The sequence below is a fragment of the Lemur catta genome, chromosome 7 (genome assembly GCF_020740605.2).
Source record: "Lemur catta isolate mLemCat1 chromosome 7, mLemCat1.pri, whole genome shotgun sequence".
In the NCBI taxonomy this organism is placed as follows: domain Eukaryota; kingdom Metazoa; phylum Chordata; class Mammalia; order Primates; family Lemuridae; genus Lemur; species Lemur catta.
The window spans coordinates 45,113,180-45,136,608 of NC_059134.1; the positions used below are offsets into that span (position 1 = coordinate 45,113,180).

General features: G+C 35.0%; 1 protein-coding gene across 1 annotated transcript in view; it reads right to left on the reverse strand.

Moving 5' to 3' along the window:
- TYR (tyrosinase) overlaps nucleotides 1–14,440 on the reverse strand; it is a 77,852-nt gene extending 63,412 nt beyond the window's left edge. Inside the window, exons 1-2 of the mRNA XM_045557156.1 lie at nucleotides 13,158–14,440; nucleotides 6,814–7,030 (exon numbers count right to left, since the gene is read on the reverse strand). Coding sequence (XP_045413112.1) covers nucleotides 6,814–7,030; nucleotides 13,158–13,976 — 1,036 coding nt within the window. The 5' untranslated portion in view covers nucleotides 13,977–14,440. The remainder of the gene's footprint in view (nucleotides 1–6,813; nucleotides 7,031–13,157) is intronic.
- Nucleotides 14,441–23,429: the final 8,989 nt, after the last annotated feature.

Sequence of the window (23,429 nt, forward strand, 5' to 3'; positions counted from 1 at the left end):
TTTTAGAAAATTTGATTCCATCATTATGAGCTTGACAGAGTCTCATCTCAAAACTTAAAGATGTTTCTGATGAGATTGGTGGTGATATTAATGAATATGACTTTTGAATATTTTATAATTAGATGTTTCAACATTTGGAAGATCTACCTAACTCAGTATTTTGCAAATGACCCATGCATGATGTTATGAAGGCATTCATGGGTAAAATATCCATTCATAATTCAGGACAGATCAATGGATTTTAATGTAACAAGTACAAAAAGTTCACTGATAAGATTTCAGATTTGACAGTGCAATTAGACTTTCAAGAAATTGCCACTTATGAAGTTTTAGTGTAGAAAAAAAGATCTAAACTTGTCTTAACATAGTTTAAAAAATACTTCTTCCTATTCCAATTATGTAATTATGTGAAGTTAGATTTTCTTCAAATTCTTCAACCAAACAGAAAATCATAATGTATTGCATGCAGCAAAAGCAAACATAAGAATCCAAATGTATTCTATTTGTAAAAATATAAAGCAATGTCATTCCACTTAGTATTTTTGAAAATATTTTTAAAAATTATGTTATTTTTACTAGTATATAATGAATTTATTATTGCTATTTTTAATGAATCAATACTTCTTTTCAAAATTTCTCAATTTCAGTTTTATAAATGGTAAGTAGTCATAACTATAACTCACATTTAAAAAAAGCTTGCTGGTTTTCCCTACATCGTAACAGTTGTAAACGGATTCTGAAACCAAAATATTTGTGATCAATCACTGCATAAGGTCTCAAAGCAGTCCTATAAATGTGCCAGACATTGTTAATTTGCCTTTGATATCCTGAAGTCTCTCAACTCATATTTATTTAATTAATATATGCATAAAAGAGTTCTGCTTTTTTTGCAGTACTTATTGCTAATTCGTGGCATTTTCCCCAGGATTTGTCCCAAATAAGTGAAATGTCCATTAGAAGAGGTGCATTATTATTTTGTTGGAACAAAATAATTAGGACCTTAAATTGAATTCTTGGAAAAATAAGATTATCTCTTAGTAAAAGGACATTTTTCCACAGCAGTAAATTCAAATGATGAAAAATTAAATGAAAACTCTTGAGTACGGATAAATACATATCATGAAGACTGATAACCTATGCTAAATTATAAGAGAAATTAATAAAACTATTAAAGATGACAGAGAAGTAAGGAGGGAAAAGGGAAAACATTTCTTATGAATGTGTAATAGTAGAAGCTAGTACTATATCTTCACAATAGCCTAAACATGTAATTATTAGACACATTTTATAAATAAGGAAGAAGATGGTTGGAACTTATACTTAAATCCAGTTCTATATGCCTTCAAAATCAGTGTTTCAATTGACTTTAGTGGGCCCTACTCCAATCTAGAAAATCTCTCTCTCTCTCCACCCAAAGGAGCTTAGTAAGTTAGTGCTTGCCAGCACATAATATCAGCACCTTTTAATTTAGAGCACAGATGGCACATGCCTTAAATAAATTTACTTTACTTTCTCAATATTCATATTTGAAAAGAACAACAAATTGCATACTAGTATGTCTAGAGAAGGGGAGTAGAAGAGAGAAGTGACAGAAGAGTCATTTAAAATGTATAAATACATGAGTAGGACTAGCACTCCCCTTTTTTCTTTGCAGAGAGAAGCCCGGTTACATCATTATTGAAGCTATTGCTAAAAGTTTACTGAGTGTAAAGCAATAATATCCTCAAACTTTAAACTATTCTAAGTTCATTCAGAAAAAAATATAAAACTGTAAGTCTCTACCACCCCGATGTCTCAACAATGTTACTGGTTCTAAAGAAATCTGTCTCTGCAAGAATTAAAATGCCCCTTAAGGTTCAAATAGTCATAATTTCTAGCAGGCTATTACTGCATGCTAACCAGAGAGTTTCTAATGACCAGAGGAAATGAACATATTCTGGTCCTGCCACCCTCCTGCTTTGGGAGACAAGTCATTAAGAATTAATGATTAAGAATTTGACCGGCATTCAAGAAGGTGAAAGATCTCTACAAGGAGAACTACAAAACACTGATGAAAGAAGTCATAGATGACACAAACAAATGGAAAAACATCTCATGCTCATGGACTGGTAGAATCAACATTGTTAAAATGTCCATACTGCCCAAAGTGATTTACAGATTCATTGCAATCCCCATCAAAATACCAATGTCATATTTCACAGATCTAGAAAAACTAATTCTATGCTTAATTCGGAACAAAAAAAGAGCCCAAATAGCCAAGACAATCTTAAGCAAAAAGAACAAATCTGGAGGCATCACATTACCAGACTTCAAATTATACTACAAGGCTTTAGTAACCGAAATAGCAAGGTACTGGTATAGAAGTAGATACATAGGCCAATGGAACAGAACGGAGAACCCAGAAACAAAACCATCTACCTATGACCAACTGATCTTTGGCAAAGCAGACAACAACATACACTGGGGAAAGGAAGCCTTTTTCAACAAATGGTGCTGGGAAAACTGGACAGCCACATGCAGAAGAATGAAACAGAACCCCTTTGCCTTGCCATATACAAAAATTAATTCAAGGTAGATAAAATACTTAAATGTAAGGCATAAAACCTTAAAAATTCTAGTAGAAATGTATACCTAGACAGTTTAATTGCCTTTCACCATATCACTGAACTCCCAGTCCCCATGTCCCACCCCCAACAGTGCTAATTTAGTTAACACTCTTGTAAACTGTGAAAACAGGGCACAATGGGTAGTTATAGATTTGCACAAGAGAAGATTCCTCTTGGAATCTAATACCTCAGACTCCACAGAGACCCCTATTTTAATCAAAGACCACCTTTTATAATGCAGATTTTTTTCTTTGCTTTATCTAGGAACATAAGGTCTCTATTATGCAATTCTAAAATTGTATATCTTCACTCTTTAATTCAGCATTAAAATGTAAGAAGTTGAGCTTATATAAATAAGTTCAGTGGTTAAAAACACAATTCTTTCATCCTAGGAATGACTGTGAGAATTTGTTCCATAGGAAGTATATTACACACATTTTACAAGGCCTAAAAGAAAAAAGGGCAACAATAACTGTAAAGTTCAATCAAAAGTGACAATTCATCCCTACCCTATCCAGGTTGTAAGATAATATGCATCTCTTCAGTGAACAAAATTTGCTCCCAGATCTTGGCCTTGAATATTCTTCCCAATGAAAAGAATCATTGCTCTTTGAAGATATGGCTAATTCTTCATTGAACGTTGCAGGTACAAGATAAGTCTAGAGTATTTTGTTACACCAGACAGAAAGTGATTAAAAATGATGTATATATAAAACAGAGACATAAGAACCAGCTTGAAGTTATACCCATGGACAAATTCTGGGACCATTGAGCATAAGGATAATTAAGCACATTTAATTATATATCATTGAAAAAATAGAAAGCCTTTACTCCATACCATTCCTGGATAGATAGATAGAAAGAAGGAATGGAGAATTTTTGCCAACAATAGAATCTTGAATATTGGCTAATAAATGTAAAAGGAGTGTTGAAGTTGAAAAGTCATAATTTTGTAACCATCTCCTGCATTTTGTAAATGCAGGAGAAAATTGTGATGAAAGGCAGGATATTTGCATAATTTTGCAAAATGTCTCCATGTAGACAGTGTATTAGTTGGAAAGGGGAAAAAATAATACAGTGGGAAAATTGGACCACATCTGGAGCAGGTGATCAAAATTAAGCACCAGCATGAGGCAAATGGTCATCATATCCTCCAGATGTGATATCCTCTCAGAAAGACACAAAATTGCCTATGCAGAATTCTGGCTAAGAGTGCATTGCCTGGATCCAGTCACAAGGAAATACCAGACAAACTCAAAAAGAGGAACATTCTATTAAAAAATGAGGGAAAGGGACTGCATTCTCCAGAACTGTCAATCTCAGAAAGAGGCATACACACAGAAAAGGCTATGGAAACATTTCAGATTGAAGAAGGCTAAAGAACCATGATAACTAAGTGCTACTTGACCTTAGACTGGCTCCTATTCTGGAGAGGAAAAACATTACAAAGGATATTATTAGGTCTATTGAAAAAACCGAAATATAAACAGATTGGATAAATCGTTATATAAATACAGAATTTACTAAAGTTGAAAATTGTTATGTGGTTATAGAAGAGGCCATTCTTATTCGTAGGAAATATACACTGAAATATTCAGGAGTAAAGAGTTATGATCTATGCCATTTGACCTCAAATGCTTGAGACTTGGGGGGAGAGAGAAACAGGATAAAGTATAAACAGTAAGAGAATCTGGGTAAAGGTTATATATGCAATTTTTGTGCTACTTTTATTTTTGCAACATTTCTGTAATTTTAAAGAAAATATTTTAAAAATATGTCCCTGATCAGGAAAAGTGCTTGTTGGTAGCTTAGATCAATGGTTTCCAACATTTTCCCGCCATGACATGGAATTTATACAGCAGGCACAGATAAGCTAAGTTATGGGTTAGATGCAATCAGAAGGACCCAAAGTTATTATTTATGTATTCAGTTATCAAATACTTATTGAACACCTGCTATGTGCCAGATAATGTGCTATTATGCTTTTTCTCTCTTTCTCAAGAAAGTGTACCAGAGTGTGTGAATGATAAATTATTGGAAAAAAATAAATTCACAAACATAAATTATTAGCATTAGCAAATTCTTTGCAATAAATCTGATGCTCCCTACTTATCTGTGTGTGTTAGAACTTCATTTGAAAACCACTGGCTCAGCTGACACATCTTAAGCCACTTTTCTTGTTTGACTTGAGGCCCTAGAGGAGTGAGATTCCCCTGCCTTATTTCTTTAACCAGCCCACATGCTTTAATAATAAAGTATATGCTTTGATACTCATAACTGTAAACTCTGCCCAAAAAACCTGCAAATTACTCCAGTTCCCTTCAAGATGAAGCCCTGCTTTGCAAGGTCACTAATGTCAGCATTTGGAGTACTGCTATTAATCCCTGCAGAGTCCAGTGAAACACCAATTCTCCCAGATGGTGACTGCCAAATTATGTGTCTTAGTCTTGGCATATGGGCTATGCATTGCTTTCTTATATATATTGAAAGTCCACATTGATATTGTCTACTTTCAAGAAACTCTCAAATCATTCTGGGTCATTACAGTGCAAAGGAAAGAAACTGGACTTTGGTACTTGACAAATCCAGATGCAGACTAGCTCTGCCGCTTACTCAGTGACCATTTATAACCAAATTGCTTGATATCTTTAATCCTGTTTCCTCTCTTCAAAGTGGGAACAATAATGCAATCTTCTTGGGGGATGGTTGTAAGAATTAAGTGAGATAATGTCATACAAAGTGTTTGGCACAATGCCTTGCACATAGTGATTACTTTAAAAAGTTAATCATTAATATTTCTGTATAAGGATAAACATAATTTCTTTTTTTTTTTTTTTTGAGACAGAGTCTCACTCTGTTGCCTGGACTAGAGTGAGTGGCGTCAGCCTAGCTCACAGTAACCTAAAACTCCTGGGCTCAAGCGATCCTCCTGCCTCAGCCTCCCCAGTGGCTGGGACTACAGACTGCCACCATGTCTGGCTAATTTTTTATGTATATATTTTTAGTTGTCTATATAATTTCTTTCTATTTTTAGCGGAGTTGGGGTCTCGCTCTTGCTCAGGCTGGTCTCGAACTCCTGAGCTCAAATGATCTACCTGCCTCAGCCTCCCAGAGTGCTAGGATTACAGGCATGAGCCACTGTGCCCGGCCCATAATTTCTATTTTAATAGATGGCAAACAGAATTCCTTCCTCTTCAGAATGGGACTCTCGTTGCTTAACTTGATTCTCGGGATAAGACCTTGAGATTATGGTTTGGAGTAAAACAGAGAAATGAATGAGACAGTAAAACTGCTCAGTATAGTAGATCAAGAAAAGTTAGGGTCTAAAACAACAAAAAGAAAAAAAAATTAAGGCAAAAAGGATTACAACAGAGAGAAAAGTTTGTCTGCATGGTAGGCTGCCAAAGGACTTTTAGGAGGTAGGATGTCTAGTGTTAAATTTTGAGTTGTCTGCCTTGCCACAAATTAGCTCCCTAGGCCTTCCAAACCTCCTGTTTTATTTGTGACTTGAGTGTTTTTGTTTTTGTGTTGTTTTGGTTGGTGTGAGTTTATTTCCCCAGTGCAAATTGAGGTGAATGGGATAGGTTTTGTGATTGAGTCAGCTCTGAGCAGAGAAGAATGAACAGATGTTGAATGAAAGATACAAGCAAGATTGAGAAATTTGTATGAGAAATAACTAGGAGTTAGAGAAGACTATGAGAAGGAATCTCTGATGAATCAAGGAAATCTTGAGGGATAATAGGATAGAAGCTTGACCTGACATATGAGTTGTGTCTTTATTATAGTTAAAAGAATGGACTTGTTTCACACACTAAAATTTAGGAAAATACTATAGGTCCATAGTCCTATATCTATAATTTTACAATACAGAAAGCTCTGAAAATTGAATTATTTTGTTTTGCATCGATACTCTCCTAGTGGAAAAAACTTGACTTTATTCACCATTGGGCTGTCTATTGTCTCTGTTTATTCCCGGGGTGGTTATATTCATATATTTCTCTGAAACATTATTAATGTGTTGTATTATGAAGTGCTGCCCAGAGTCTGCTAGGGTTATTGTCAATATAGATATACAAAACACATATCCTTACTCAATTCAGAAAATTCTGGATTTCCAAATACCTCTGGGCCCAGAATTTTGGATAAGAGACTATAAACATGAATTTAGAAAAAAAAAATAATGACTGAGTGAAAAAAAAGAGATTACCTTCCAGTGTGTTTCTAAAGCTGAAATTGGCAGTTTTATCCATGGAACCAGACTCATACTGGGTCAAACTCAGGCAAAATTCCACATCAGCTGAAGAGGGGAGCCTTGGGGTCCTGGCTTTGTCATGGTTTCCAGGATTGCGTAGTAACGGTCCCTCCTGAGTTCCATTGCATAAAGCCTGACGGCTGTTGTATTCCTCCAGTCGGCTACAGATAATCTGTACAAAACACATTTGTGTTAAAGAAATTGCCACCACCTCTGAGTCAAGAGGAGAAAGTAGAAAGGTTGGAATTCCTGATTAACATCCTTAGATTTCTAATTATTAGATTAATACAGTTATACATTGCTTAATGACAGGGACATGTTTAGAAATGCACCGTTAGACAATTTTGTCATTGTGCAAACATCATAGTGTACTTACAAACACACATAGAAGGATGGCTGCTACTGTGTTAGACAAGAAAATCTTAGAGAAGCTACTTTTAATTTTTGGTCACTAAGAAATAATTTAAGAATTGAACCATTGCATGGCAGAAAAAAACTGGGCTCCAGGTTCAAGTAGATGCAGCCTACAATTCTGGCTCATTTACTTACTAGCAATGTGACAATGAATATATTTTTTAGACTTGGTAAGTCTCAATTTGTTTAACTGTACTATGATATATGAAAAAAAGAAACTCTTTAACAAATAGTTCCTGACTCAAAAATTTTCAGTTTCTAGTTCTCCTTTTACTTCAAGACATTCTTTAATCCTTTTATTCATGTGTAATTGAGAGCTAGAACTTTTGGTTGACTTCTCTTAAGGTCATATGATGTTTGGAGTCAAAAACAGAGCACTAAAACACAGTCCCCAGATTTCAAAGCTATATCCACTACATTTATTACCACCTATTAATAGCACAGGAATGGTTGAATCAGACTAACCTAACTTTTGCACTAAATTGAATATGTTGGATGCCTTTATAATTTTGATTAACTAGACACCACAGCAGGTACGTAGATGAAATAATTTTCATTCCTCTTTGAATAATAAATCTCAGGATATTTTCAAAAGATCCTGCTGCCTAAAAGACTCCTACAGCAGACTCGGTTAAATTACAGAGGTTTGAATGAAACTATTTTTGCTGAAATGCCAACTGCCAGGTGACTAAGTGTTCAGATGACTGGAGGTATTAGCAACAAGGAAGAAATCTACTCTGGTTCCAGAAATAATTTGAAAATCTTAACCCCAAACCATTGTCTTTATATTTGACATGGAAGAGGAGACAGAGAACGAGAAATTGTTAGCACTGTGATTATGATCATGAAGACTATAGCCAGAAAAATATGCTTTCCAATATTGACCCTATTAGCTATGTGACCTTGGGCAAGTTACCTAAGTTCTGAGTATTAAGTTTTTCATGTATAAATTGGGATTATAACAATTTATCAAATAATATAATATATGTAAAGCATTTAATATAGTGCCAGGTGTAGTGTTTAAAAATGACAACTAATATAATTATCACTGAATACAAGAGCATTGGACAGACACCAAATCATTTTTAATCCTAGGTCTATAATACTGTTCAAATAGTCATTATTATAATTGATAACTTTGATATATCATTTAAAAATATACTAATTCTTTCCACACATGAAACTCAAATATATGTCAGATACTAAACAAGTCATTTTGCAGGAACAAATTTCACTGAATTCCTTCAGAGTAATGTTTTAAGCTATATTATTCCAATTTTAGAGGAAATATGTCTCAGAATAGTTAAGCAATTTGCTTAGGGTCTTGTGGCTAAGTTACAAAAGTCCACTCAAATTCATGTTGATGTGCCTCAAAATTCATGTCGATATGTATCCTTTCTTCTACATTATTCTGCTTTTATTCCATTTAGTCCTCACACTAACATAAAAAAGAAACTTATATGACAACTGCATCTCATTTTTTTTTCTCTTAAGAAAAACCAAAGGTCAAAGATTTTAAATAACTTATCCAATGTCATCTGATAAGTGGCAGAGGTAGAATTTGAGCCTAGGTCTTCTAACAACAACTTTGTTCTTTTTCTATGTCAACACAAGTGACTTATAACATGCACAAGGGGAAAAAAAATCAAGTGCCCCAAGTCAAAGGATAAAAAGGGAGATAGAAAGAAGAAACAGATGAACCTATATAGTTTTCTCTTAAATTTAAAGAAATAGTAATAAAGTGTCAGCTATTAAAAGCTTTCAGAAGCAAAGATTCTGTTATGGCATTAGAGATTTATCTGGGAAGAATGTAAACCATATGACATTCCACAGAATCTTTTTCATAAAGAAAAAAGAGAAGCTGTTATTTCACTGAGCTGTTGTCATGGTTACCCAAAACCCATGACTTTCTGCTGAAATGTGACTTTTTTTTTCTTCCCACAGTTTGCTTCCCTATTATGTGCTTTTCAGCTGATGAGTGAATTCCCTGACCACAATTTGCTCATGTCTATCAGCTGGGAAATGTTTTTTACACTTTCTTTTGATTCATCATGACAGCTATTCCTAATATCCCTTTTGTTTTAATGACCAGCTTATCTGTTGGTTGTATAACATGGATCTAATTGTGTTGAGTATGGGTATTTTGTACTTAAATGTTATTAAGCAACCTCCACCTCCAAAAATAATGGACTATTTTAATTGATGGCAAACATGGCCTCTACTTCAAAAGCTTTTGACATTAAACAAACAAATAAATGAACAAACAGAACACATGAACTGTGAATGTAAACTTTCTCAGAAAACTAACATTAATTATCTGATTTTATCTTATAAAGTGTATCTTATTTGATAGAAAACTCTGCCAAGTAAATAGTCTTAATCTCATTTAAATAACAGCTATGTTGTAACTTGCTTGATCTTCTTTATTGTATTCTTCCTTTTTTTCTTGAATGCACAAAATCTCTTATCCCTGAATTTGAGTAAGTGGCTGCTATTGACATTGTTGTGTCCTTGGCATTGGGGAAAATGCCATGCATTAAAAAGTGTCGTCTAAGGTCCTAGAAATCCACCCATGCAGAGTTTAATTTTTAATCTATGTTAGCACTGGAGCTAACATTTCTCTGCTGTCAAATTTTGTTCAATTCAGCATGTATTTATAGAGCCTGTTTCATGTATATATTATGGTCTGGGCTCTGTGGATCTAGTAATATTTAGAAATGATCTCTACCTAGGAGTGGCTAACAATCTGGTATACAGAGACAGATTTGAAAACCATAATATGTACTGAAAATTATATATTCTATGATATAAATCTATAAAAAATGTAATTATGGCACCAAGGGAGAGGGTCAAATTCTACCTGAGTAAGGGAGGTGGATCCATAAAAGTCTAATAGAATATTTTCATTATGACTAAATGAAAAGGAATCCATCACTGTGTCTGCCCATGTTGTCTGGGGCAAACGAATTTTAAGGGAGTCAAAATGACTACATGTCAAATTGTACATCCACAAATTAGTGGTTTGTTCCACCCCTTCTGAGTCTAAATGGATACTTATAAATAGGGAACAACATGGTTGATCTAAATAGCTTGGAGTTAGAGCCACTTGGTTTTTATCCTCAGATGTGTGAACTTGGACACATCATTCTACCATTTTTAGCCCTCTTTATCTTCTTTTATAAAATGGGGGCACTGTACTAGATACCATTGACGTTCTCTCTGCTCAGTTGATAAATGTTATCAAATCTCTAAAACTCCATTTTTGTGTCAGCTGAAAAGATATCTGAAACTAATTAAAAAAAATGAAGTCTTTGTATGAGAGGAGCTATCAGCCTAGCTAATTTGGAAGGTATTAATGAACTTAGTCTGGAAGCTATTCAGATTTCATCTCACACAAAATAGTCTAGTTCTTAATTTGAGCATTCAATTTAGGCAAAAGCATTCAAGTTAATGGTGTGTTTATTACAGAATTTGTGTTTTTGTAAAGGGAAAGTAAACAGATACCAAAACAATCTCCAAAATCATTAAATCAGTGATTCTTAGCTCTGGCTGCATATTAGAATCACCTGAGGAAGTTTTATTATAAAAATACAGGTGCCCGCACTTCACAGCGAACCACCTGAATCTGAATTTCTCTGCAAGAAGTTGGTGGGAGAAAATATAAATGAATAAAAAGTAAATAAAATAAAAAATCAATTTTAAAAAATAAAAAAAAGAAGGTGGGCAGACCTTTTACAAGTGTTTTATTTTTTAAAAGTTTTTAAAAAGCTCCCTAGGTGATTTTCACACTGAAAACTGCTGAATTAAATCAATATAAGCAACTGATCTTAATTTTTGATGGACTCTGTAACCAGAGAGGCCGTGTAAAGAAATGAAAACAGCCAATGGAGCTGAATTTTACCATCATCTCTGCCACTGATTATCTCTTGACACTACTTAGACACAGTAAGTGGACCCCAAATGTTCACCTTTAAATGGTCTCCTTTCTTGTTTAAATTGTGGTTTGCTTTTTTTTTCCCCAGTTGGTCTTGTTATCCACTCTATACCCTAATTTTATTTTAAAAACATGGAACAAGGTTGTAGTTAATATGGTAATAATTTCAATCCGGTGCTTACACACTAGACCCAAAAATTTTCTTTAGAAACTGATAAAACTGGCCACAATCATAAAAAGAAAAAAATCCACTTAATAATCAATAAATTATTGTAAAAAACAATATAAATATAATTCTGGGTATCATCTGGGTAGTATACACCTCATATAATTAAATATTAATTTGCATCTATCTATCAAGCTTCAGTTTGATTGTTGTAATTTTTTTTTGTTATAATTTAGATAATCCTCCAGCCTTTCTGGGTCAAGTGAAGCTATACAGTTAAGGAAAGCATTATAACTGACTGAAAATCCTACATCCCAGCTTGGCAGTATTTTCAGCGGTGACAGAGAATGTGAAAGCTAGATGAAAGTTTTGCACTTTATAGATGAACGTGGGAGGTCTTAAGGCTTATTGAAATAGACTTTTTTCAAGTAAATTTTTTCTAGCCCTTCCTGCACAAATATACTCCTTACTCTTGGTAAACAGCTTACATGCATGACACTAGAAATTATACAGTGGCCATTTTCCAACAAGCTTCAATAGGCTCCATTTGGAAGGTATGTGAACCTAGGAGGGGGAGGCACCTATATTTCAAAACTGAAGAGTAAGAGGCATCAAGTGAACTATTCTTCCCATCCCATTCGAATATTGGGCTTAATTTCATAAAGCATTGCTAGCCAAAAGTGCTGCATTAGAAATTTCTGGAAGACAGGCATAAAAGCATTCCTTCTTCCTTTATGGTTTTAAAATGATAAATAATTAAACACATATTTCTTTGGTTACACTTTGTCTCTAATTCATAATGAAAAATTCAGAATAGGAGAAATAGGACTTCAATTTCAAAGTAGCAATCCCTTACATTGTATATAAAGTTTGCGAGTATTTAAGAAGAAAGCTAATTTCTTCTGCAGCTTCATGAAAAGTGAGACAGAATGGGCAAGATCCTTTAGCTAAAGCCATCACAGCAGTCATGTCCTTGGAAACAGCATAGAGCAGTTATGCAGCCAGACTGTTCAAAAACAAATATTTTCGCTGCTTGCCACCTGTGTGATCTTATGAAAGTTTATACCTTTATAATGGGGCAAAGTTAATAAGCCTATTAAATGAATTAATGCACAAAAACACTTGCAGCAGGGCTCACACATGCTACATGCTCAATGAATATTAGCTGTTTTCATTTACCTATTTGAACTTTAGGATTCTCAAATATTAAAAAATACACATCTAATCCAATAAGTATTCCCCAAACTTTTTTGATGACAATAATCACCATAGTCATTTAGTAAATTATGCCTTTTCAGGACCCTTCCGCTGAAGATTATGATCAATGGGTCTGGAATAGGAGTAGGAATTTGCATTTTTAATTTGTACACCATATGAGTTTTATTGTGAATAATAATTTTATTATTCAGAAACACTGGCCTAGATCATTTGTTTACTTAGTCATCTAAATATGCATTCATTCATTCATTTATTCATTCACAAGTATGTAAGGAGGTATTGCCATTTGTCAGGAACCATACTAGGTGCTGTGAAATACAGTGATGAATCAAGTACTCATTGTTCATTGCAGCTTAGAAACCTAGTAGAGGAAATTAGACAAATAGTCACACAAATATCTGAAGTGTGCCATAAAGGAAAATTATGACATACACTGGGAGCTCTTAACAAGATACCTTTTCTATGCTAGGTGGGGCAAGCCTGGAGGGAAATTTATAATGACCTGCCTGAAGAAGTGATTGCCAAGGTTCCTTTCTGCTCTGACATTGTATGTCCAGTGCATCTTACCTGCCAAGAGGAGAAGAATGATGCTGGGCTGAGTAGGTTAGGGTTTGCTGGGTGGTGACCTCCCATGTACTCATCTGTGCAAATGTCACAGTTTTCTGCATCCCGCCAATCCCAATATGGAATAGTGAAGTTCTCATCCTCTGTCAGCTTCTGGATTTCTTGTTCCCACAGCAATAAAAGTAGTCTATGCCAAGGCAGAAAACCTGGTGCTTCATGGGCAAAATCAATGTCTCTCCAGATTTCAGACCCTCCGAGCAGTGTGTCCCTTGACACATAATAATGCATCCAGACAAAGAGGTCATAAATGCTGATGTCATTAAACATGGGTGTCGATCCATTATTCATCTGGCCATAGGTGCCTGTGGGGATGACATAGTCTGGGCTGATAGTATGCTTCGCTAAATTGAGGTAGGCAAGAAATTTGTTCTTCTCTGAGACACTGAAATCAAAGATGTTTCTTCTCACCAAGAATTTTCTCTCTGTGCAGTTTGGTCCTGAAAAGCCAAACTTGCAGTTTCCACAGTTGAATCCCATGAAGTTGCCGGAGCACTGGCAGGTCCTATTATAAAAGACAGAGGGCCAAGACTCCCGGTCATCCACCCCTGTGAAGGGGAATTGAGGCCCAGATGGTGCATTGGACAGAAGGATGTCCTGACAGGAACCCCGGCCTGAGAGCTGGCCACAGGGACTCCCATCACCCTTCCATGGTGGGCAGCATTCCTTCTCCATCAGGTTCTTGGAAGAGGCACAGGCTCGAGGGAAGTGGCCAGTGGAGATTTGAAAACTCCACAGCAGGCAGTATAAAAGAGCCAGGAGCATTCTTCCTCCAGTCCACACAAGATCTGCTTGAGCTGGTTAATCAGAGGCACAGACTTTTCTTTCTAGTTATCCCTACAGTGACTATCACATGTCTTGGCTGAGACCTATATAATACCACTTCCACCTCCAGCATCAAGCACATCAGTCTTTATCTTAAGCTTTCATCTTCTGAAAAGCACATGACTAACTTTTCTTTGGAGTTGGCATGTATCCCACCAGTGGGATAGGCCTATGTTAAAGTGAGACACACTATTCATCATTAATAGTTTAATTCTTATTGTTAGAATATTAATAAAGTTAATAATAATAATGTATAACCTAAGAAAACCCAGTTAATTGACTATAAAATTGATGGTAATTTGAATTTGCAAATGGGAAGCAGTGTCAGGAATAGAGTTTCTCTTATTAAGAAAGGTGAGGAAGTGCTAGAGATTTTGGATAAAAGATGGATATTTCTCAGAGACAACATTTGTAGAACTAATTTTACAGACAGATTTTTTTCACAGCTGGGAGATTATTCCTTATATCTGATTACATTTCAGTTTATATATTGTATACTAAGTATCAGGAAAAAAAATTGTTCTGATACTTTGATTATCTTGATGTATTTTCTGATTATTCCCAAGGATAGACCATTTTAATATCTAGGTTATCTGCTTCATTGTGGGGAGATTCCACTACAAAGATCTCTCTTTTTCTCTCTCTGTCTCTCTCTCTCTCTAATGCTGTGGCCATATTATTTCACCCATAAATTCTAGAAATTAGGAATTTGTTTGAATATTTGTTTGCAATGTGACTCATGCAAAGGAATTCTCAGTTTAGTGAGTGAATGGAGTAATATATTTATTCAACAAATATATTTTGATCATCTCGATTCTTTCAGGAGTTCTTTCTCTATGCCTATAGTGAGCTAGAGCAACTGAAATGCATGGCCAAAAATATAATTTTAACCACTTATGTTAGTTTTCAAATTAGTAACACAAATAATAAGTGCATCAAACATTTTACGGAAGAAATGCATTTGTGAACTGAGGATATTGGAAAGGATTGCATAATTTTGGATAATAGTATGTGAGTGTTATCAAGGGAGTGCCCCCAGAGTAACATCTCAGAGGGTGGGCATAAGTTGGAAAGACAAATGACAATAGAGTCCACACTTGAGGCAAGGGAAATGGGTAGAGGTGGGAACTGTGTTTCATCTCCCTGAGTTGAAGCATTAGATTCAGATAAGCCTCCCCACACTATAGAAAATTAAACTTGGGACCAATCCACGGAGGGCCTTAAAGACTCACTCGGTGGCTTAAACTAAGATGAGCCTTTTTTATGAGCTGAAGAGTGACAAAATGAGAATCAAATCAAAGTTGTCCCTCTGAGGTTTCCTTCCTTACCCTGGTCCACACCTAAAGCTGGATAGTCCCCTGAACCTAAAGAACGAGGCAAAGAAAGTGAAACCTTTGAAGAAATCATCAGTGTTTGGACCCTTAGCTGAGAGGTTCTAGGGAAAGCCATCGCTATCCTGGTGATACTGAAATGTCAGACTGCTCAGACTGCTCTGCTTTCTCCTTTTTTTTTTTTTTTTACTAGAATTTGTCTCATTGTTTAGAAAAACATCAAGGCTCCTCTATACAACTTTTTTGAGACTCAGAGCAGCTTTGCAGGTAGTAGCCTTCGCAGTGTGTGTGTGAAGAGGAAGAGAAGTTTCCATGGAAATGCTGGCTCTGGCTGGGATCAGGAAGTCATCACATGATCTCCACAAGGAGGCTTAATCTTTTCTCTCTCCTTTCGGAGCCACAAAGAGGATTAACACAGGGCTTCTTGTCTTTGGGGAGTCTTGGTTCTGTATTACTTGTAACCACATGTGGCCTTTTACAATTCTTTTCCGTCTACTTGCAGACAGAATTCAACTTGTCATGTTCAATTTAATTAAGAATTTTGCATTTCACTTGTCCCCCTATCAGGATTCCTAGTGAAATAATTTAGAAAGTCTCCATCATGCTCTCTAAGGGCTTTTGTGTTTGCTCTCCCAAGTCATTTTTCATAATCTTCAGACCCTGCTTACAGGAATAACTAAAATGTACTTTGTTCTAGTAATTTCTGTTACACAGTTGATATCCTTAAACTGACAGACTTCTTTATTCCTCCCAATATAGGCCACTATCTCCTTTGGCCCACATGTGTAGTGGTCTTATTGCCAGTCCTGGGTTCCTAAATATTAAACCCTATTTAGACCTGTTCCTCCCTAACTCTAGGTAAACGTTCTTTATGTATCTCCAGGTTATAGGATTTGAAATGCCCTATCCTATTTTGGGAGATTATTGTATGACCTAACATGGAGTTAATGCAATACCCTGTTGACTAGAGTTAGGGGATCAGTAAGTACTCTGCAAATATATGCTGAGCATCAGCTAGCAGGCATAGCCTGAGAGATGGGGATGGTACAGTAATCATAACAGAGAACTTTCTACCATCATGAAGGATATAATCTATTAAAATAATATTTTAATTTTAGTAATTTTTAATAATATTTTAAACTATGTATATTTTAAATAACTTTTTTTTGTAAATTAAATGACTTTTTAAGTTGTTATAAAAGAAAAGTAGAGAGCTCTTAGGGAAGATGGCAGTGCCTATCTAATCTCATGAGGAATAGTCAAGAAAGGATTTCAGGCAGAAGTGACATTTCAAGTGACATCTGAAGGATTAGAAGTCTGCTTGGTGATGAGGAGAACAGTGGGAGTGTGAGCTACCCAGGCAGAGAGAAAGTCATATCAAAGGTTCCAAAGTGGAAGTAACATGGTATATTCAAGGATCCCAAGGACAGTTAAGGCGCTACAGCCCTAAAGTGGTAGAGATGTGATATAAGTATTATGTGAAGGTGTGCATATGGACCCAATCACAATCCATAAAAGGTTTGAAGCAGAGTTTTGGTGTTACCATACATGAATTTAAAACATTTCACTGAAGCTACTGAGATGAGAACAGATGTGGGATGGGAGCTAGACTAAATGTAGAAATAACTCTTAGGAGATATTGGAGTAAACCAGGCATAAAATGGTGTTGCTTGGACCAGAGTGATGATCCCCAAAATGGGCATAATTGAATGGATTTGAGAGATATATGTGATGAATTCAAGAGTAATAAGAGGTGAAGGGGAGAAAGATTTGGGGTTAACTGCTAGGTTTTTGGCTTCTGTCATTAATTAAAATAAGGACTAATAGAGAGTAAAACATTTATGGGAATTGAATATGCGTTCAATTTTAGGTATGTTGAGTTTGAGAGTGTAAGTTTGTGGCTATAGACTAGTCACAGATGCTGGTCCTCTATATCTGGTATTTGCATAGGTCGTTTGCCCACTCACTGGTGTTGACTGGGCCAGTCTGAATCTTTTTTTTTCTCACTCTGATTACTTGTATTTGCTCCTTTATTTGATAGTACTTTAAACTCACTTCTCCAGCTTTGTTTCTCAGCCCTCCCTCTTTCTATTGTAATAGTTTTTATTGAATACAATGAATATAATTAGCTCAGAATCAATAGTTACCATTTAAAAATTAGAATTTACTATACAGCTAGTTATATGGTACTCAAATCAGTAAAAAAATAATATAATGAACAAGAGTGTATCTATCACCAAGCTTCAACAATCAGAATTTTTCTGAAAGCATTGTTTCTTCTGTCCCCACCGAACTTAAAATTCTGGGGTATTTTAAAATAAACCTTAGGCAACACACTTCACTTAAAGTATTTATAATAGGTATATATAGCTAACAATTAAGGGCATAAAATATAACAACATACATCTCAAGCAAAAAGAGAACAATAATTTCTTAATATCATCTGATTTCAAATTTATGGTCAATTTAATTATCTCAAAAATGTATTTGTCAAGATTTAAAAAATGATCATGCATTGTATTTGGTTGATATCTTTGTCAATTTCTTTTAATCTGTGTTTCTCTTCTTTTCTTAAAAATGCAATTATTTATGGAAGAAACTGGGTTTTTCTCTGAAGAATTTCTCACATTTTAAGGTTGACTAGTTTTATATTTGTGAATTTAAATGTTCATTATCCTGTATTTTCTGTTATCTCATGCATTTTCAATAATAATCTCTTGCATTTTCTATAATTAGGGGGTTAAATCTAGAGATTTGATTATATTCAGGTTCAATTTTGTTTTTGCTTTTGTTAAGAGCTACTTCACAGGTGTTACTGTGTACAATTTATTCCAAGACACTGGAGGACCATATTTTCTGGTTTTCCCAATGTTTTTTCTTAAAATTGATTAGTCTGAGATGATGTTAGACTTATTATATAATTCTCTAACAATCTTTTATATGGTTTTATTATTCACTGACAATTGTTTCTTACATCCATTATTTTATTAAAGACTCTAGAATGGTTATTTTTCTAATTCTATCATTCTGTTTGTGTTTACTAACTGTGGTTCTTTTGTAAAAAATAACTTTTTCTTATTAACTATTTAGTTACCCAGCAATACATTCTGTATAAGAAAGGTGTGATAAATGCTTGATTCTTGTCCTTCATCTATCACTTTTCAGAATAATAATATGGTTCCCTAACAATCTCTGAACATTATCTCTATATTTTAGCTATCATGAAGATTTATAAAGTTTTATGTATTTGGCTCATCTCTTTTGAAATACAAATTGAGGCATCTTTGTCCATTATCCTGCTAAACAGTGGACATCAGCCATGCTACATTATAATATGTTGGCCAATGACTATTATGTTTGTGTTTATGTGTGTGCATGTATGGAGTTGAAGGAAAAATATGTAACCTCAACACTCTATAGTTGAAGTTTAGACTCTTTCATTTATTCAATAAATATTGAGCATCTATAATTCCTAAGACTCTATACCACATGCCTGGAGGTATACAAAGTTGTATAAGTCACTGACCCTGAATTTGATGTTATGAAGTCAGACTTTCTGAATTTATATTGAAGGTCTGCTGGTTATTAGTTCTTAGGTTCTGTGGGAAGAAAAAAGGGGGAAGAAAATGAGTATATACTTAAGATTTGCTCAGTAACTTCACTAACTTCACTTGTCATGACCCTAGTGTGCTTGCCCTACCAGATAGGACTTTTTTGAGTTTCAAATGATATAATAGATGTTAAACACTCAATACAAGCTCAGACATATATTAAGTACTCAATAAATATTCACTGCTTTTATTATAGATCACAAATTTGGTGCTAGGAGTGTTCATCACTACAGGTTCTCATTACTTCTAGGATTTTTTTGGTGTGAAGAGCTAGGAAATAATTATTTTATTAGATATAATTAGATATCATTATTTTAAATTGGCCTTTTCTTCTCTACCTAGCATCCTTACTTGCTCTTTTCCTCCAATTAAAACCTTGTTCTCTAAGATACTGAACTTCTGCAGTTACATTGGGATGTCATGCTTTCTTAGAATTCAGAAATTAGCACATGCTCTTTCCCCTACTAAGAATGCTTTCCTCCTTTATTCACTTGTTTGACTCCTGTTCATGCTGTAAGATTAAGCTCAGGTGTCATAGCTTCACGAAAACCTCCAAGGGTGAACTGGAGAACTTTCCTTAATTCTCCCATCGTACCCTTAATTCACCTTTGTCATTGCACTCACAACAATGCACTATAATAATCTATTGATCTGTTTGATGCCTCTTCCAGACCATACATTCTTGAAGGATGGAAATGTGGTTTTACGCTAAGTGCCTGGAACATTGCATGGGATTTTAGGTATATCTGGATTAGATGGAGAATAGATGAATGGATATAAATTTTCTTCTTTTGTTTTCCTTATTTTGTAAAATACATTTTAAAGTTCTAAGATATTTAAAACATATAGAAAAACATAAACAATAAAATGAGCACCCGTGAATCCACTACACTTAGTAAATTTTAACACTTTGCACTAATGGATAAACTGTTACAATCACATACTACCTATCATTTGGAGCACAGGAAAGGCAGAGCTAGAGGAGGAAGGGAAGATGTATGAATGATACGGGCTCTCATTTTGAATGTAGCATCAGGCAATAAGACAGAAGGGCAGAACCCAGCAATAAATTCCAAATACAGTGGGGAAGGTGGGAAGTCCCATTGTGAGAAGAAACTAGCAGAAGAGAATTAGGGACACATCATACCAACACCCTGATAGAGGTCTAGCTGAAGAGGGAGGGGGCTAGTATTTACCTAGGATTTATTCAACGATCATTTTTATGCAACATTATTGACTGGATACCTACACTGGGCTAGGAATTTTGCATCTAATTTTTATAATTCAATTATAAAAATGAGCTTGAAAGGTACATGTTTTATCTCTCTATAGTTAAGGAAATTGATGTTTATGCATAAGATCAAACTACTAGTAAATTATAGAACCATATCTTTCTGTATACTTTTAAATCTCACAGGTATTTAATTTTATTGTGTTATCTTCCATGCTAATGCTAGTTTTACTTGCTGATTGCATTTTACTATACTAATCCTGCTTCTATTTTTTGACTTCATACTTTGCCTTTTTTGTATTATCATAACTGTTCTGAAGGTCAGCTTTAGGTACTTGGCTATGTTCTTGGCGGGCTTCTAGACTATAGATGAATCTTAGCCCTCACTCTGGTTTGAAGGTGGTCTTTTGTGATATATTACCTCAATCACACACTAAAGTTCCTCTCAAAACTGGTCCTTATAGGCTATTGAAGTGTTAAGAAAATTGTGGTCACCACAATGCTGAATGAATTATATTTTCTTTGCTTCAGTTGAACTGTCTATACATTAGCCAAAAGACACAGGGTATTAATCTCCCAGGAACCAATTTCTTGATTACACACAATTCTACTACATGCAAAACTAGTTCTACTATCATTTAATGCATGCACCACTTGTAATTAAATCTTTATTAGAAATTAATTAAATAGCATAGCAAAGAGCAAAATCAGCATTACAAGAACAGAGGGTATAAATTAAGACACATCACGGAGAAAAATGGGTTAGCAAGAAAGTGTAACTGTAGGGTTGTAGGATGGCTGATGAGAGACAGCACATGAGAGACAGCACAACCTCTGATGACATCAGAGCAGACCTAGATAATGTACCAGAATGTAGAACGTGCAGCCTTTGCAAGTGAAAAGAAAGTTTCTTTAATGTCAATAAATTGTGCAGATCCTAGGAGAAAGCACATGAATTTCAGTCCTTATTAAACATAAATAATCACACAAACTGTCAGTTTAATAATTCTCTTAGTCAGGGCTCTGAACATAAGATCCCAAGGTATGGCTCCTTGGCAGGCTGAGTATTTGAGCTGAGAGAGATTGAGAGGACTGCAGAAGCAGACAGTTCTCTCTGACCTTTCCCTGCCCCCCTTTTCTCCCCTGAAGTGGATCATAGAAACCAGAATTCCTTTCCCCCAAAGCAAGCCATAGAACCTAGGAAGATCACTCTCTGAATTTCTCCTTTCTCTCCTGAAGACCTTCAGGTTAGAGGTGTTGGGCCCCATACCCAGAGGCCAAGAAGAATCTAAACAAACAGGAGTTGCTAAGTCCTCTTCCCTCCCACCCCCAGTTTATTACCATTAGGTCTTACTCCCTTTTTGTCCAATCATACTTTTACATGGCTGTTATTCCTCATCAAACCTAAGCATAAAAATACAATTTTCCCTGGTCTTTGGATCTTCATGTCTGAAGGCTCCGATGCCATGTAAAACCTGTATTAAATAAATGTGTAATGCTTTCTCCTCTTAATCTTGCTTTTGTTATAAGGGTGTCAGCCATAAACCTTGTGATGGGTGAGGAAAAAGATATTACTTTTTCTCCCCCATACTTACATAAATATATATTTTCTCCTTCAGAACAGTGTACATGCATTTCTAAAACATTAAGTGTATATGATCAAGTCATAGAAATACTTTATACATAACACTGGTACAAAACACTGGTACATAACATTTGTACATTTTTAGGACCCCATATAATAACTTCATGTCCTCTAAGGATCTGCAGCCAGTGGGTTATGAATCACTGTTTTAGGCAATGTCATTCAAAAGTTTCAGTGTGATTTTAAGAAGAACGGTGGTTCTAAAAGGACATCAAAATGCAAACCAAAATGAAGGTTCACATGAGCAATTCCCAAGTGTTTTATCAATAAGAATAATGTTTTATTATTGAAAAGTTTCTCATAAAAGTGTCAAAACCAACATAAGTAAAATCAATGAATTATAATGGAAAAAGCCACATAGGAAGATGGCTTTAGAAAATGGGCCTATTATAAACTCAAGTAAATGGTCAACTCTGGGTTAGAATAGTCATTCTGGTAAAGTGGAAGCACTGGGTCACAAATTAATACAAATTAATTCTGGTGCTTCCATATTCTGTGTGACTTTGGGCATAGGATGTAACCTCTCTGATTTTGAGCTTCCACAGCAGTAAAATAGGAGTAATAATGCCTGTCTGGTCTAATTCCAAAGACTGTTAAATGTGTTATTTTCTCATAGCTTAAAATCAGACAGTACTTCACAAACTTCACCTCCTTGTCTTTGAAAATTTAAGCTATTTCCTACAAAATCTGAGTCCCCATCAAAATTCACATTTTCTGATTGGCCATTTGAAACCAGTTGTCTTTTCCTGAGCAGCTCCTTCAGTTCCTGGGTATTTAATAATCCCTGGGATAAATAGAGATTACAATGCCCAATATTAGACCTATCCCACCAATTTAGCAAAATAAACACTCTTCTTATGGTGAAAAGAAAAGACTTAACCTCAGTGATCATGCTTCAAGTGATGTATTTCCAAACAGATGTACCAAATATTATTCTATGCAAGAAAGCAGCTGGAAAAAATGTTTACCTAAATAATCTATACAATGCTTTCTTCTCAATTAACTTTACTCCAAATACTTACATAAATCACTAAATTAAGTATGGATTCATAAGCACATTCACATAATATGGACTTGTATACCTTCCCTGAGTTCAGCCTGCTCTGTCTATCCTAAACTCACTTTATGTGGCACTTAACTTGATGGCCTGTTGATTGTTCCCAAGCTTAATTTGCCCTGAAACATTTTATTGTAATCATCTTAAATTCTTATTTCTGGACAAATTTACATCCATTATAGAAAAAAATTATTTAGATCACCTAGTGTGAAGTACTGTACACAGATTTCAGGTAAAATGAGAGTGCCTATTTTTAAGGGGTTAGAGTAATATGCATTACTTCTGATTCCAAATTCCATCCATTTTATATGCACACACAGACACACACACACACATATACATGATGGAAGGAAAATAAAAAATCTTCCTCAGGTAAGAAAGAAGAAGAATATGCATTGCTTCCTTCCTTCATCTAATCAAACAATCATTTATTTAGTGTATATATTTTGCAAAGCAATGTGCATGACAACAGAGGATAACAGTGACAAATAAGCCTCTCCTCTGGAGTAGTTCACAAT